The sequence below is a fragment of the Malus sylvestris genome, chromosome 8, assembly GCF_916048215.2.
Source record: "Malus sylvestris chromosome 8, drMalSylv7.2, whole genome shotgun sequence".
Classification (NCBI taxonomy): Eukaryota; Viridiplantae; Streptophyta; class Magnoliopsida; order Rosales; family Rosaceae; genus Malus; species Malus sylvestris.
This window is the reverse complement of record NC_062267.1, coordinates 21,998,863-22,010,713: the sequence shown is the minus strand read 5'-3', so window position 1 is coordinate 22,010,713 and position 11,851 is coordinate 21,998,863. Positions and strand designations below refer to the sequence as shown.

General features: G+C 39.3%; 2 protein-coding genes and 1 pseudogene across 4 annotated transcripts; 1 reads left to right on the top strand and 2 right to left on the bottom strand.

Moving 5' to 3' along the window:
- The first annotated feature begins 1,251 nt into the window (after positions 1 to 1,251).
- On the top strand, positions 1,252 to 2,370 carry LOC126632134 (multifunctional methyltransferase subunit TRM112 homolog A-like). Of its 2 annotated transcripts, none has more exons than XM_050302375.1 (2): positions 1,252 to 1,424; positions 1,826 to 2,370. In XM_050302375.1, the coding sequence occupies exon 2, from the start codon at positions 1,886 to 1,888 to the stop codon at positions 2,252 to 2,254; it is 369 nt and encodes a 122-aa protein (XP_050158332.1). In that variant the 5' UTR covers positions 1,252 to 1,424; positions 1,826 to 1,885; the 3' UTR covers positions 2,255 to 2,370. The 2 variants fall into 2 exon arrangements, with proteins under 2 accessions (XP_050158332.1, XP_050158333.1); XM_050302376.1 differs by having other exon boundaries at positions 1,265 to 1,424; positions 1,813 to 2,370.
- Positions 2,371 to 2,587: 217 nt separating this feature from the next.
- Positions 2,588 to 7,334, bottom strand: LOC126632132 (uncharacterized). 2 transcript variants are annotated; one of them, XM_050302373.1, is made up of 8 exons: positions 5,964 to 7,334; positions 5,723 to 5,863; positions 5,390 to 5,617; positions 4,740 to 4,947; positions 4,454 to 4,590; positions 4,035 to 4,115; positions 3,180 to 3,246; positions 2,588 to 3,092 (listed from the first exon to the last, which is right to left on the bottom strand). In XM_050302373.1, exons 1-8 carry the CDS (start codon positions 6,266 to 6,268, stop codon positions 2,793 to 2,795), a joined length of 1,467 nt encoding a protein of 488 aa, XP_050158330.1. In that variant the 5' UTR covers positions 6,269 to 7,334; the 3' UTR covers positions 2,588 to 2,792. The 2 variants fall into 2 exon arrangements, with proteins under 2 accessions (XP_050158330.1, XP_050158331.1); XM_050302374.1 differs by lacking the exon at positions 5,964 to 7,334 and having other exon boundaries at positions 5,390 to 5,622; positions 5,723 to 5,862.
- Positions 7,335 to 7,470: 136 nt separating this feature from the next.
- LOC126632133 (probable mitochondrial adenine nucleotide transporter BTL3) lies at positions 7,471 to 11,502 on the bottom strand (annotated as a pseudogene).
- Between the last annotated feature and the right edge of the window lie 349 nt (positions 11,503 to 11,851).

The following is an 11,851-nucleotide window of genomic DNA, read 5'->3' as shown; positions in this document are numbered from 1 at the left end:
CTAATTCGTCCATCCCTCTCCTTTTCTCTCCTGTTACTTTTCTCTCCTCCTCTGATTGGGCAGCTTTGCCCAATCCTTCTCCTCTATTTCTCCTCATCCCCGATTCCATTATATTCTCCTCTCAGCCACACACGTGTGGCGTAATAATTTAGTAGTATAAAATAATATAATATAATTAAAATAGTGATTTCTTCAAAGTACTTTCTAGTTCGTAGCTCCGTAAAACTTTAACTGTAACTCCAAATCCACTTCTGTTTATGCTTACGCGTTCGTATTGTCTAGTACTTCAAGAATACGCTAAAAAATATTTAGTACGTCTCACTATATGTTGGTCAACGGAAGTCAAAACCTTCACCTCTAGGGCATTTTTGTAAATTCACACTTTAAAAATTTATAAAATCGTAGAACTAGGGATGGGTTGTCACATGCAAAAGAGAGGATATGGTGTAATTAAATAGGCTTCGATAAAAATCTTGTTGGAAATTTCAACCCGATTGAAGGAAAAAAAGTGTCTTGCACCAATATGACATAGTTAAACTCTCCTCCAAAATTAGGTCTAAGTTTACAATTCTTCAAACCAAACTCTTCATTTATCTAACATGAGTCCCATTCACGCCAGTCTCTGAGCCACCTTATTTGCCTCCCGTCGGGTATGGAAAAGTTTTGTTCGAGATATTGAACGTAGAAAATAGCATGTATCTTTCACCACATGACCCATCGAAAAAGTGTCATCTACTGCATGAATGTTTAGAGCCGCGAGGATCATCCTTACATCCCCCTCAAATTCAGCATTCGACAATAATCAAATTTAAGATTTCTCACTTAAAGTGAAGAGGTATACCACAAGACCTAATACTAAGTGGCACCTTAGAATAATATTATTAAAGAAAATGTTAACTAAAATAATATTCTTTGGTTACAATTACAACAATGTGCGAATTTTTCTCCCCTCAATATAATGAATTTAATATAAATACCGCTTGTACACCAAAAATGATATTTTTCAAGTTTTGACCATCTGATAAAATGAGAGAGGAAACAATCAAACTCGAATGCAAAATAAATATTGGTAAGCTAGAAGCCCTTGCAACAATTCTCAATCTAAAAATTTAATTTAACGGCACATTTTTTCTTATACAGGCCATAATGTAAAAGTGAGAAATCGATCTCGATACCTCTAGTACAATGGTGGAAAAAAACAAAAAATACAAACAAAAAAAAACCTCCTAGAAATTTAAGGTAAGGATATTTAGGTAATTATACCATGTAATAAACCCTAATTATTTTCTCCTTCCACAGTCATAAGCGCTCACCTCCCTCTCCGACTCTCTGCGTTCTGTCTCCCCCCCCCCCCCCCCCCTTCTCTTTCTTTCTCTCCATTGCCGGCGGCCGGAATTGCAGTTCCCCACTTTGCAGAGTCACAGGTATTTAGCTTACCCCAACTTCCTCAAACTTGCCCCTTTTGTCTGTTTTACTTATTGGAAAATCAGAAGCCAGTTCATGAAATTATGCAAACGAAAGTTGGAATTGTTCTTTCATCCCTGTTTATGCACTCTGTCTGTAGCTCTGCGTTTGTAATTTTGATCCGTAATCATATTAGCTGTGGATTTGTTTAATCAATTTTGCCATTTCATTTTATTGATATGCCTTGTAAATTTTGCTGAAAACTCATCTTAATTTGTCTCCTTAGCTTCCTTTTCAGATGTATTTAGCCAATGTTTCTGGGTTTAGACTGCCATGTTTGGGTTGGTACATTTTTCCGCAACACGATCAAGCGAAAACACCAAACATTTATGCCTAATTTGGTATTAGTTTGTGGTTTCAGGTCGTCAGGAAAAACCGTAGAGAACCACTCTCTGGACTTTAGGCTAAGATAGTGAGAGAGATGAGGCTGCTAACCCACAACATGCTATCATCCAACATCAAAGGCGTGACCAACGGCTTCCCTCTGCGCATTGAAATCGAGAAGGTGGTCGAAAAGCAGGTTGAATTCAACCCCGACTTCCTCAAGAACATGTTCCCTAAGATCGAGTGGAAGGCACTTGTCAATGCCTCTCATAGTATGGGGTATGTTGAGCTCCCTGAGGAGGTTGAGCCTTCTAGGCTTGATTCTGAAGATTTTCTTCACAAGTTCCATCACGCCCTTTTGGAGCTTCATCTCGAGGAGGGGGCGCTTGTCTGCCCTGAGACTGGTCGCCGCTTTCCAGTGAGTAAGGGCATACCCAATATGCTACTTCATGAAGACGAAGTGTGATTCGCGTCAGATGGTGGATCGGACTTGCCATTGCTCTTCTTGTACTTACTAAAACTTAGGGTTTATGTACCGCAGATTTTGGCATTATGAAATGGAATATGCTTTCGTTTTGTTTAGTTATGTGTTGAAAACCATTTTAGCATTGTACATTGTACATTGGATGGTCAGAAATCATTTTCAATTTGTTTAAAACTAAACGCAAATTGTAGCTAACGAAAGCTGGTCGCACGATGTACGATGAACAGATAAGATATGAGAATCCTAGGACCCTCACAAAGAGGATCCGTAGAGGATCCTTATCCCAATTCCCCCTCCCAGCATTTTAGATAAGACTGAAAAGTAACATCGCATGTATTCGTGCGGAATATGATGCAACTCAGTGTGTCAAAATCGCTAAGTATAAATCAATGCCCTACAACTTTAGTAACAAAATGGGAGAGTTATGGTACATAACTTCCTTCCATTCTGTTTGGAGGAAATGCAAAAGGAAATCTCTAACAAAATGACTTTAAACCGAAAATGCTGTAGACACTACTTCCTAACTGTTTTTGCAGCGAGGGGTTTCACAAGATGGAGGTGGGACGCCGAAAACCCAATCGAGAACATTCAAGTATTTGGATCTGAAAACTTCTCTCTCTTGTGCATAGCAATGCATTATGATTGCTGTTGATAAGCTGAAGATTACTACGTCAGCTCTCTTCAATTTTGTTGAAGGCGGCAAGTACCCGGTATCAGCCATGCAGGTGAAAAAGCTCTCGATGGCCCGAGCAAAACAGTAGAGTGAAATTTCAATCCGCCTGCTTTTCTTCTCAATGGCCAAGGCTAGACCAGTCGGGAACTGCCCAACAACACAATTGAGACTCCTTGAGCAAACATATAAAGTTTATCTTGGTACCGAATTTAAAGAGTTGAAGAAAGTTCATACCGTCCCCATTGCGACCATTGGTATGTTACACCTCCTGAAAATCCTAAACAGAAAGCACGTCCACGCCCTGGAGAGAAATATTAAAAATAAATTTTCTCACCATAATTAGAAGTGATTATTTTTTTGGGTCTGTCAGTTAGAAACGACAAGTATCGATAATGTGAAAATACAATGATGCACCATTTTGAATAAAGTTACAAGTATCGAATCCCAGTTCATGAAGCAGGTTGAGGGGATTTCGGGGCAGGCAAACAATGTGCCTGACCAATTTACTAGCTGAGTCTATTTCAGTATGTTTCCCAACATCACTATGTATAACAACGTATTGATACCTTGAAAAATCAGATTCTAAAAAATTTATCGAAACTTTATTGTGGATAACAGAGAAGGAAAAAGAGACAGGCACAAACATACCTTATTAATCTAGTCTCCTAAAGGGTCCAAAATATTTCATCTGGTATAGTCAATCTCTAACAGAACACGTGTTTTAAGTTTCCCATGTGGCATCGCATGAATTGTTTAAGTGCTGCCACCTTGGCATCCTCGTTTCATGTGAGTCATTGTCCTAGTCTTGAGTTCCTTCGGTATCCTATGCTTAAAAGATTTAATACTGCGTTTCATTTCCAGTTTCATCAGTTCCTACATCAGGTCTTGATACCTTAAGATTAATTATGCCCCATGAAAAATTGTCTAAGGAGAAACAATGTTGAACACTTATGACGGGTATAAGGAAAGACCTAGGTTTTAATAAACGAATCTGGACACTTCTCAGGTTCTCATTTACATCTTTCCTAGTAGCAACGTTCATGTAAATGGTACCATCAGAATGCAAGATAGAAGAAAGTAGCTGCTAACCAGGCAGATGAGCAATATACGGATAGAAACAAGCTCGATCTTGCAGTACCAAGAAGGCCCTTTAGTAGTATAGAGTAATGCCTGCATATAAACAGCAATCATAAGAGCACAAACAGAAGCTAAGATTACATTAACATGCACACACACATATATATATATATATATATATATATATATATATATATATATATATATATATCCAGTTTGAATATTTTAAAAGAAACTCAATCATGACAAGATTATCAAAATGCAATTTGCATTTATGTACATATCAAATTAATTATGGTAAGACACATCTCCCCAGTTCAATTTTGTTTTCTTGGAAACTTCAACTAGAAGAAGAAAGCACTTGATCACATCTACTTAAAGCATCACGGGTATATGAAAAAATGATCAAGTAGGTAAATCATATGAATCACCTTTTCAAGAGATCTTGGCGATGAACTATAAGGGCCGGAATCAGATACACTGGAAGATAAACCGGCAATGCTCTCTTATAGGCTTGAATAAGGAAAGAAAGAACATGTCCACTACATGACTGATCTCCATGAACAATCTGCATGAATTTGAGAGCTTAAGACTTCAAATCATAAAGAAATAGGTTAAGGAAGTTTAAATAATTATGATATGAATGAGAAACAAATTTAAATTGTTTTCACATGATAGGTAGGAAAAGAAGTATTATGATAATTGAAGAATGCATACCGAGCAGGGAACTTGCATGCCTGGATCTAGTTTAATATTTTTCCCAATGGATTTGTAATGCTTTTCTATTGCTTCCAAATTAGTAAAAGGTATGCCCCTTGCAATCTCTTTTACACCTTGCAATATTACGGTATCCTTTCCTCCGTGTTTATTGAGAAAGGATTTGTATGATGGAGGTAAACTTTCCTGCTTCAATATGTAAGCAGACCTGAGAAATGAAATTTTCCTCCTCTTAGTTGTAGTACAGTCTAAAGTTAACGATAATCAGAAACAATTCACAAGTTTGATAATCTATAAAACACTGAAAAGACATTTCTAATTTGATACGAATGAATGTGACACCACAACCGAAAAGGACATAAAGTTAAATGAGCCAACTACAATATCCCTCAACTTTTTAGTAGATTTGGTGAGCAGTCACCAGAGTAGCAAAATCTTCTTTGATGATCAGTGATATGGACTCACAAACAGATCCAAAAGTGATGTCAGTTTCATTGATTTCCACATACAAGTATACATGGAACTGACGGAAGTGCATTTCCATCTTTGACACAACCCTTGACATGGAAATGGGAAAAAAACAATCCATGTCAAAACATTCAAGGCTTCGCTAACAAAATATTACACAGTTTACAGTAAAGGGTGCGTACAGAATTTGCGAAGAGGAGAGGCACATAAGGAAAATGTCACCATGAGCCCAGGTGAGAGGTTTACAAATGCCACCAAACCGTTTGCTTTTGATCCCACACCGCGACGCCAACACAGCAGCGCGCATAAGAATGTATATGGCCAAGCTCGTATGCTGGGTGTTCAGTCCGGTAAGAAGCATAGACGGCCCTGCTATAGCACCTGCCAACAAAGCCCTCCATTTGGCTGTCCTGAACTAGAATAAACCAAACACATCAATTAAATCAGAGCAAACAGAAATCGAATCCAACCCGAAAAAAATAAGAAGTTGAATCATGGAAGAGCAAGGAACTTGCCTACGGTGACCTGCCAACGAACCAATAATCTCGTCCACCGAAACAAATGTGCCGGCAAAAGTTCCGAGAAATAAACCATATCTCAATGTCTCCTTCAAAGCGGTAACAATTGCTTCTCTATTTGTGATAACACCCTCCGTCCTGAATAATTAATCAGAATTTAACTCAAATTACCATAATTAAACAAAATTACACTTAAATTCTGGATTTTAGAGAATTCGAAGCTGGGTGAGCTTTTCACCTGAGAGAGGCTAAGAGCTTCCGTCGTCTCAGACGAGCTAGGATCGAGAAAATGGCTAGGCCGCCCTTGAGGCCGGCGCCGATCGTGAATCCCTTGACCGAAGCAGTCACGACTCTCCGTAGCTTCTCGGAGTCGCTCAACGGCGCCGAAACGTATCCGAGCGAGGAAGAATAGTAAAGCGACGAGGGTGAAGGATCGGGCTTCCTGTAATGCGTACAGTTGGGATCGGCGGATCCGTGGCGGTCGCCATCGGGGCCACCATTTCCTCCGGCGAAGCACGTGCAGAGGTCGCGGTCCGGCAGCATCGCGGCGAACGAGTAAGGGCTTTGAATGCAGGAATGGGGCTGCGAAGCCGAAGACGATTCGGAGTAGAGGAAGGAGAAGGGAGGGCTTTGCGATAATGCACAGGGCGAGCCAGAGACGCACAAGCGTCCGACAGTTTAGGTGGTTTGAACTTTGAAATGATGACGTCATTTGTTCTACTTTCATTCATTTTTTGTATTAATTATTTATTACCTTTTTAAGAGGTTTCTTCTTGTTGGGAGATTGAGAAATAATTGTATAAGAAAATCATGGTTGTTAGGTTTGGTTAGCTATACCTTTACATATTCCAACATGTAGCGTTTTGATGACATAGAAGAATATATACCTGAAAATGATATCTCCATCATCTGTCCAAAAAGCACAAAAAAATACCAAAAATTCTACCATAGCGGTGGTAACAAGTTAGAATCATAATAGGTCCGACATTCGATTCTCACCTGTGTAACTAAAAAAGATTTATAATCTTGGACACATAATAGCGAATAAGAATATACCAGTAGCATTTAGGAACAGTAAATTTACTACTGTGTACCACATACCACAAATTCTTCCGCAATTCCTCATTAATCACTACAGGACCGTTTGGTGAGCTGGATGAGATAGATTGTGATCAATTAAAATGGATTTAAGTCCACTCCGTTGTTTGTTGTGTCAAATGTGAGATGAACAAGACAAAAAATGATGGGTTATAACTCAATAGAGTTAGTTATCTAACCTATCCTTATACATAGATTACAAGTTATATCTTACACGTCCTTGCCAATCTAACTTCATCCCTAAGGCCTAATCTTATCCAGCCCACCAAACCAGCTCACAAGGTTACCATAAAAATCAAAGCCCCATGGTAAAATGGAACAAAAAGTGACGACAACCCAATTGTTACAAGAAGTAAATGAGAATGTGATAGCAAACATGTATAAAGTAGCACCAAAATATTGCTATTTCCTGACTAGAATACGATTCTTGAAATTGAAAGTTCGGCAGTGAACAAGGGGTTAGATTTGCAAATGAGTTAGCATGAATTGAGCAAAGATTCAGCTGTGGAGTATTTTCCTTCCTTCCGCAATACATGAAGCTTGTGGGAACATAAGTGGTAATGCAAAAGAGTAATCCTAGGTGGACCCATTTTTTAGACCATATTTGCAAACCATGTGATGTGTCTATCAGTGTCACCAATAGGGTATAAGCTCGTTAATCAACACTTAATAATAATCCGATTATCAACAACCACGTCATACGGTTTAAATTGATGATTTCACTAGCATTACTCAATGCAAAAATCACTATAATCCTACCATTCTGAATTTATAGCAGGTGCTCCTCCGAGCTTGCCATGAAACCTCCAATCATATACCTTCAGACATACCCATTGTATCTCTTCATTCTACCTTGAGAACAATCTTCATAAACTCATAGACGAAGTAACTTATTGCAGCTGAAGGAAGTACCTGAGTATGCAAAACACCAAAGATAAGAACAAAGACATAACCTTAATGCTTGAAATTTGAGAGAAATGGACCACGGGAAATGAATGGAGAATGTTACGGAAATGGAATAAATGATTCCATAGAAGCACATCAAATCTTAGTATGGCCCAATAAAAATGTTGTTTTTCTTGGAAGGCTAATACAGAAACGCAATATTTGGAAATGAATCACTCAGTTTGGAAGCCATGTATGATGTACCATCCCAACTGTAATACATATGCAGATTTTAATCTCCCTTAGTTTATCTTGTTTATTGATAGTCTCTGGTGTTAGGGTAAACCTATAAGCTGATGCTATGCAAATATATGAATGATAAAGTAAACACACCACACACAAACACAAAGAATTTAGCAAGGCTTGGCAACTTTGCCTACTCCACGTGTGATCCCCCATGAGAAATCACCAGCACTATGGAGAACAATAAGTCGGTTACAAGAACTTACTGAAAACCCTTGTATTCTCTCTGATGTTCATGTGAATGAACAGAAAATGACAAGCTTATTTATAGTTGATAGACCAATGGTTACATGCCTTACAAGTATAGGATTCCTAAATCCCTTTAGAATAGGGAAAACTAACTTATTTCCCGATCCTAAACTGATTGGGATTACGAAGAAAAACCTATTTCACAATTCTTATGGGCAATAAGCTGTGCACTCTTTCTCAACACCAATTGGAATTTGGAAACCTAAACTTGTTTGGCCTTGGTATTTTGATGAGCCAAATCACAACAACATAATATAGCAAGAGCAAAGATATGATAAAAAACAAAATGATAAAATCAAATAGCAGAACTTCTAACCAAGGAATCTAGATATATTATCAAAATTCAAAGCCGTGGAAACCAAGACATCTAAATAAGAATATGCCAGCAAATTGGCTAAATTGCCCCAATTTAAATGCAGAAGCTATGACCATGTTTATGATTCCAGAAGCACCTAATTGACCATATTAACTTCCATAAAACACTAAAGCAGTTAAGCAAAAGGTGATCCTTGTAATAACATACCTGTAACAAGCTGGGAATAAGTCCTGTATAGAGAGCTGGGACACCTCCATGTTCAACTATTTTAATACCAGTTGCCAAGGCACTCATTCTAGTTTCCTGGACTTGTAGTTGAAGCTGTCGCCTCACCACTTCAAACGGATATGTGGCAGCTTCTGCACAAGCACCAGAAATAGCTCCATATAGTAACGTCCGCATCGGTCCCAACTCCAGTTGATCCAAAGCACTCCAGCCCTGCCCCTGTTGGCTCATCTTGTGAATTCTTTTCCTTCCATCAGGTGAATGCAGGTATGCTGATTTTAATATATCGTAGACACCATAGAAAACTGCACCCGAAGGTGCCATGCTTGCAATGGAGGGTACTAAGCCCTTATAAAGGGAAAAGAACCCTTCAGTTTGGATCATGTGGCGAAAAGCACCAATCACACCACCCAAGGCTTCCCCACCAGGAGCCACCAACTGAGTCCGAATCTGAAACACACAACAGCTAAGTTAGATATAAGTCATTTCGGGGTTAGTTTTAGGTGATAGTGGATTAACTTTGAAGAACACAAACTCAATGCCGACATGATCCACAAAGTGCTTTGTTTATAGGTAGGAGATCTTTGTATCTCTTTAATTAGAAAGGCCAACCATAATTTTTTTCCCTTAAAAAATAATCTAAGCATCAAAAGGAAGCCTTGTTTTCAATATGCAAAAGAAACCCTCTATTTATGCAATACCATACCCCAAATCCAAATCAATTTACGCTTCACCACAGCAAATATCACAGTGGCATTAGCCGTGTAGAGTGGGCATACAGATACAATACAACCTTCAGCAGGCAAGGGACTCCATACAGCATCTTAATTGCGGATTTTTATGAGTTTTCTTCAGGGAATTTGACACGTCAAATACTTTTAAAAGATCCACAACGCCCAATTTTATGCATAAGCCTGAATTAATGCTACATAGCAGAATTTATGAAAAGGATGTTGAGATTCATATTATTGCTATAGTGCCGTGCTACAGGTACTATCTTGGACCTGAGATGACAATAGCTTGCATATTCAAAGATATAACTCATATACCTAAAGGCAGAATGTTCTTCCCCTTTAATAAAGTGTATTCGAAAAGAAGAAATGACCAACATTTCCCAAGTAAATCATACGTTAGATACCTTCGTTAAACACTCCCAATTACGTGTACTTTCTATTGGCTTAGGTTATGGAAGGGAAAAGAAGAAACTATATCATTTACCTGTATCACCACATTTCGGAATTAAACAGATACTTGAATTTATATATCAACCTGGAAGAATAACCACTTTTCAGCTAGTGATTGGTCAAATAGCCAAATTCGAAACTATCACTTACCGTATCAAGAGGTAAGCAGAGTATGGTAGCAGTAATTCCGGCTGCAGCACCAGCAACAAATCTTTCAAAATTTGTAGTCTCCTTATTTCCGGAGAAGCAGAGCCATTGTTTTCTGTAAGTATCATAAGCATAGAAATTGATAGCTTTAAATGGAGCTGTACGAAGAATATTGACTAGGTTCCCCTTCCAAAAGCCCCTCAAGCCCTGATTCGCCGCAATGGTCCTAACTAGCTCAAATAAATGCCTCTGTTCGCCGCGAACTATGTACTCCAGCTTTAGTCTCTCAAGAGGTGCCACAAAAGTTCTGATACAATAACCTTCAGTCAGCAACATATGGTCGTAGGTCGTACCCAGTGCACAAGGCTCCCGCTTTACGCAGGGTCTGGGAGAGGTGAATGTCGGCTAGCCTTACCCCATTTATGGAGAGGCTGCTCCCAAGTCTCGAACCCGACCTACCGCTCATGAGCGATTGTAAATGAAACATATAAGGCACTAAATTGCAGTTAACGAAAAAGAAACTCCAAAGTTCGATATGATAATCTCTAAAACCACATTGTAAATGAAACATAAAATTCCCATTCTTCGAATTTCGATTGACGTGTTTTGTTCAATTCATAAAATTCCCATTCAAAATAAAGTAATGGGAAAATCAACTTACTTAAATTAACAGTTTATGCAATCAACCGAAATAATTCATGGGAAAATCAATTCCATAATTTTTCTAAACAATATACATTAAGAATTACAAATTACTCAAATTAAATTGAATGAAAAATATGAAGAAAAGGCAAAGAACATAGACCTGGAAACCATGGCGGCTATAGCACCAGCCCACAAATGCTTGGTGGTATTCATGGCCCCACCACTCCTAACCCCAACTTTCTCTCTCTTCCTCTCTGTAACCGCCGCCTCCACCTCCGCCTCCTCCGAACCCTCATCTCCGTTCTGCACCAAACACCCTTTGGACTCCCGAACAACCCCATCGCTACTCAAGCTCACCGAAAAGAACCCACCGCCGGCCACCGCTCTCAGCCTACAACCGTACGACAAACCCGACCCGGAAACGACAGCCGAAGACCGAGAGTTCTTCTGAAAGGACACGACGGAATTGCGCAGGGAATTGGGAACCGTGGGTTCCAAGAACAGGCCGCCGGTGATGAAAAGGGTGGGATTTGGGTCGTCCATTTGGTTAGGTGTGGGAATGGGATTGGATTTGGAGGGTGTGAACGGTGGTGTAGTCAGAGTGAGGCGGGAATGGGATTGGGGGATTGGAGGAGAGTAGGCGGGGGGAATGGGATAGGAATGGGAATGGGAAGAAGGATTGGGGAAAATAATGGCGGATCCGGTAGCAGCAGCTTTGCTTCCATCGCCAAACATGAAACATGCATGGTATAAAATCCAGTTCCCTCCTACGGACAATGGTTAAAATTTCTCACTCCGCGCACAGTCAAGTCGGTTTCCTTGTTTAGTCAATTTCTTACCTTACATTTTTTATTTGTCTGAACGTTACGATGTTTTATTTTTTTGGTAAACTAGAAATATCATTCCAGGCAAAGGCCAATAAAGTACAAGGAGCTAATATACACAAAATGGCCTAAACAAAAAGAACCAAACAAACAACGCACCAAGGTCCAAACCAAAAAGAACCTAACAAACTACACACAAAAGGCCGAAGCAAAGGCTAAACCCCAACAACACAGACACACCAATAGAGAA

What these genes read in the sequence shown, in the direction of transcription:
- LOC126632132 (XM_050302373.1), bottom strand. Translation starts at nt 6,268, where the DNA reads ATGCTGCCGGACCGCGACCTCTGCACGTGCTTCGCCGGAGGAAATGGT. An exon ending in GCATGCAAGTTCCCTGCTCG is followed by an intron (nt 4,591 to 4,739) that starts GTATGCATTCTT and finishes AAATTCATGCAG; the next exon opens with ATTGTTCATGGAGATCAGTC. An exon ending in CAATGGTCGCAATGGGGACG is followed by an intron (nt 3,093 to 3,179) that starts GTATGAACTTTC and finishes GTTGTTGGGCAG; the next exon opens with TTCCCGACTGGTCTAGCCTT.
- LOC126632134 (XM_050302375.1), top strand. Translation starts at nt 1,886, where the DNA reads ATGAGGCTGCTAACCCACAACATGCTATCATCCAACATCAAAGGCGTG.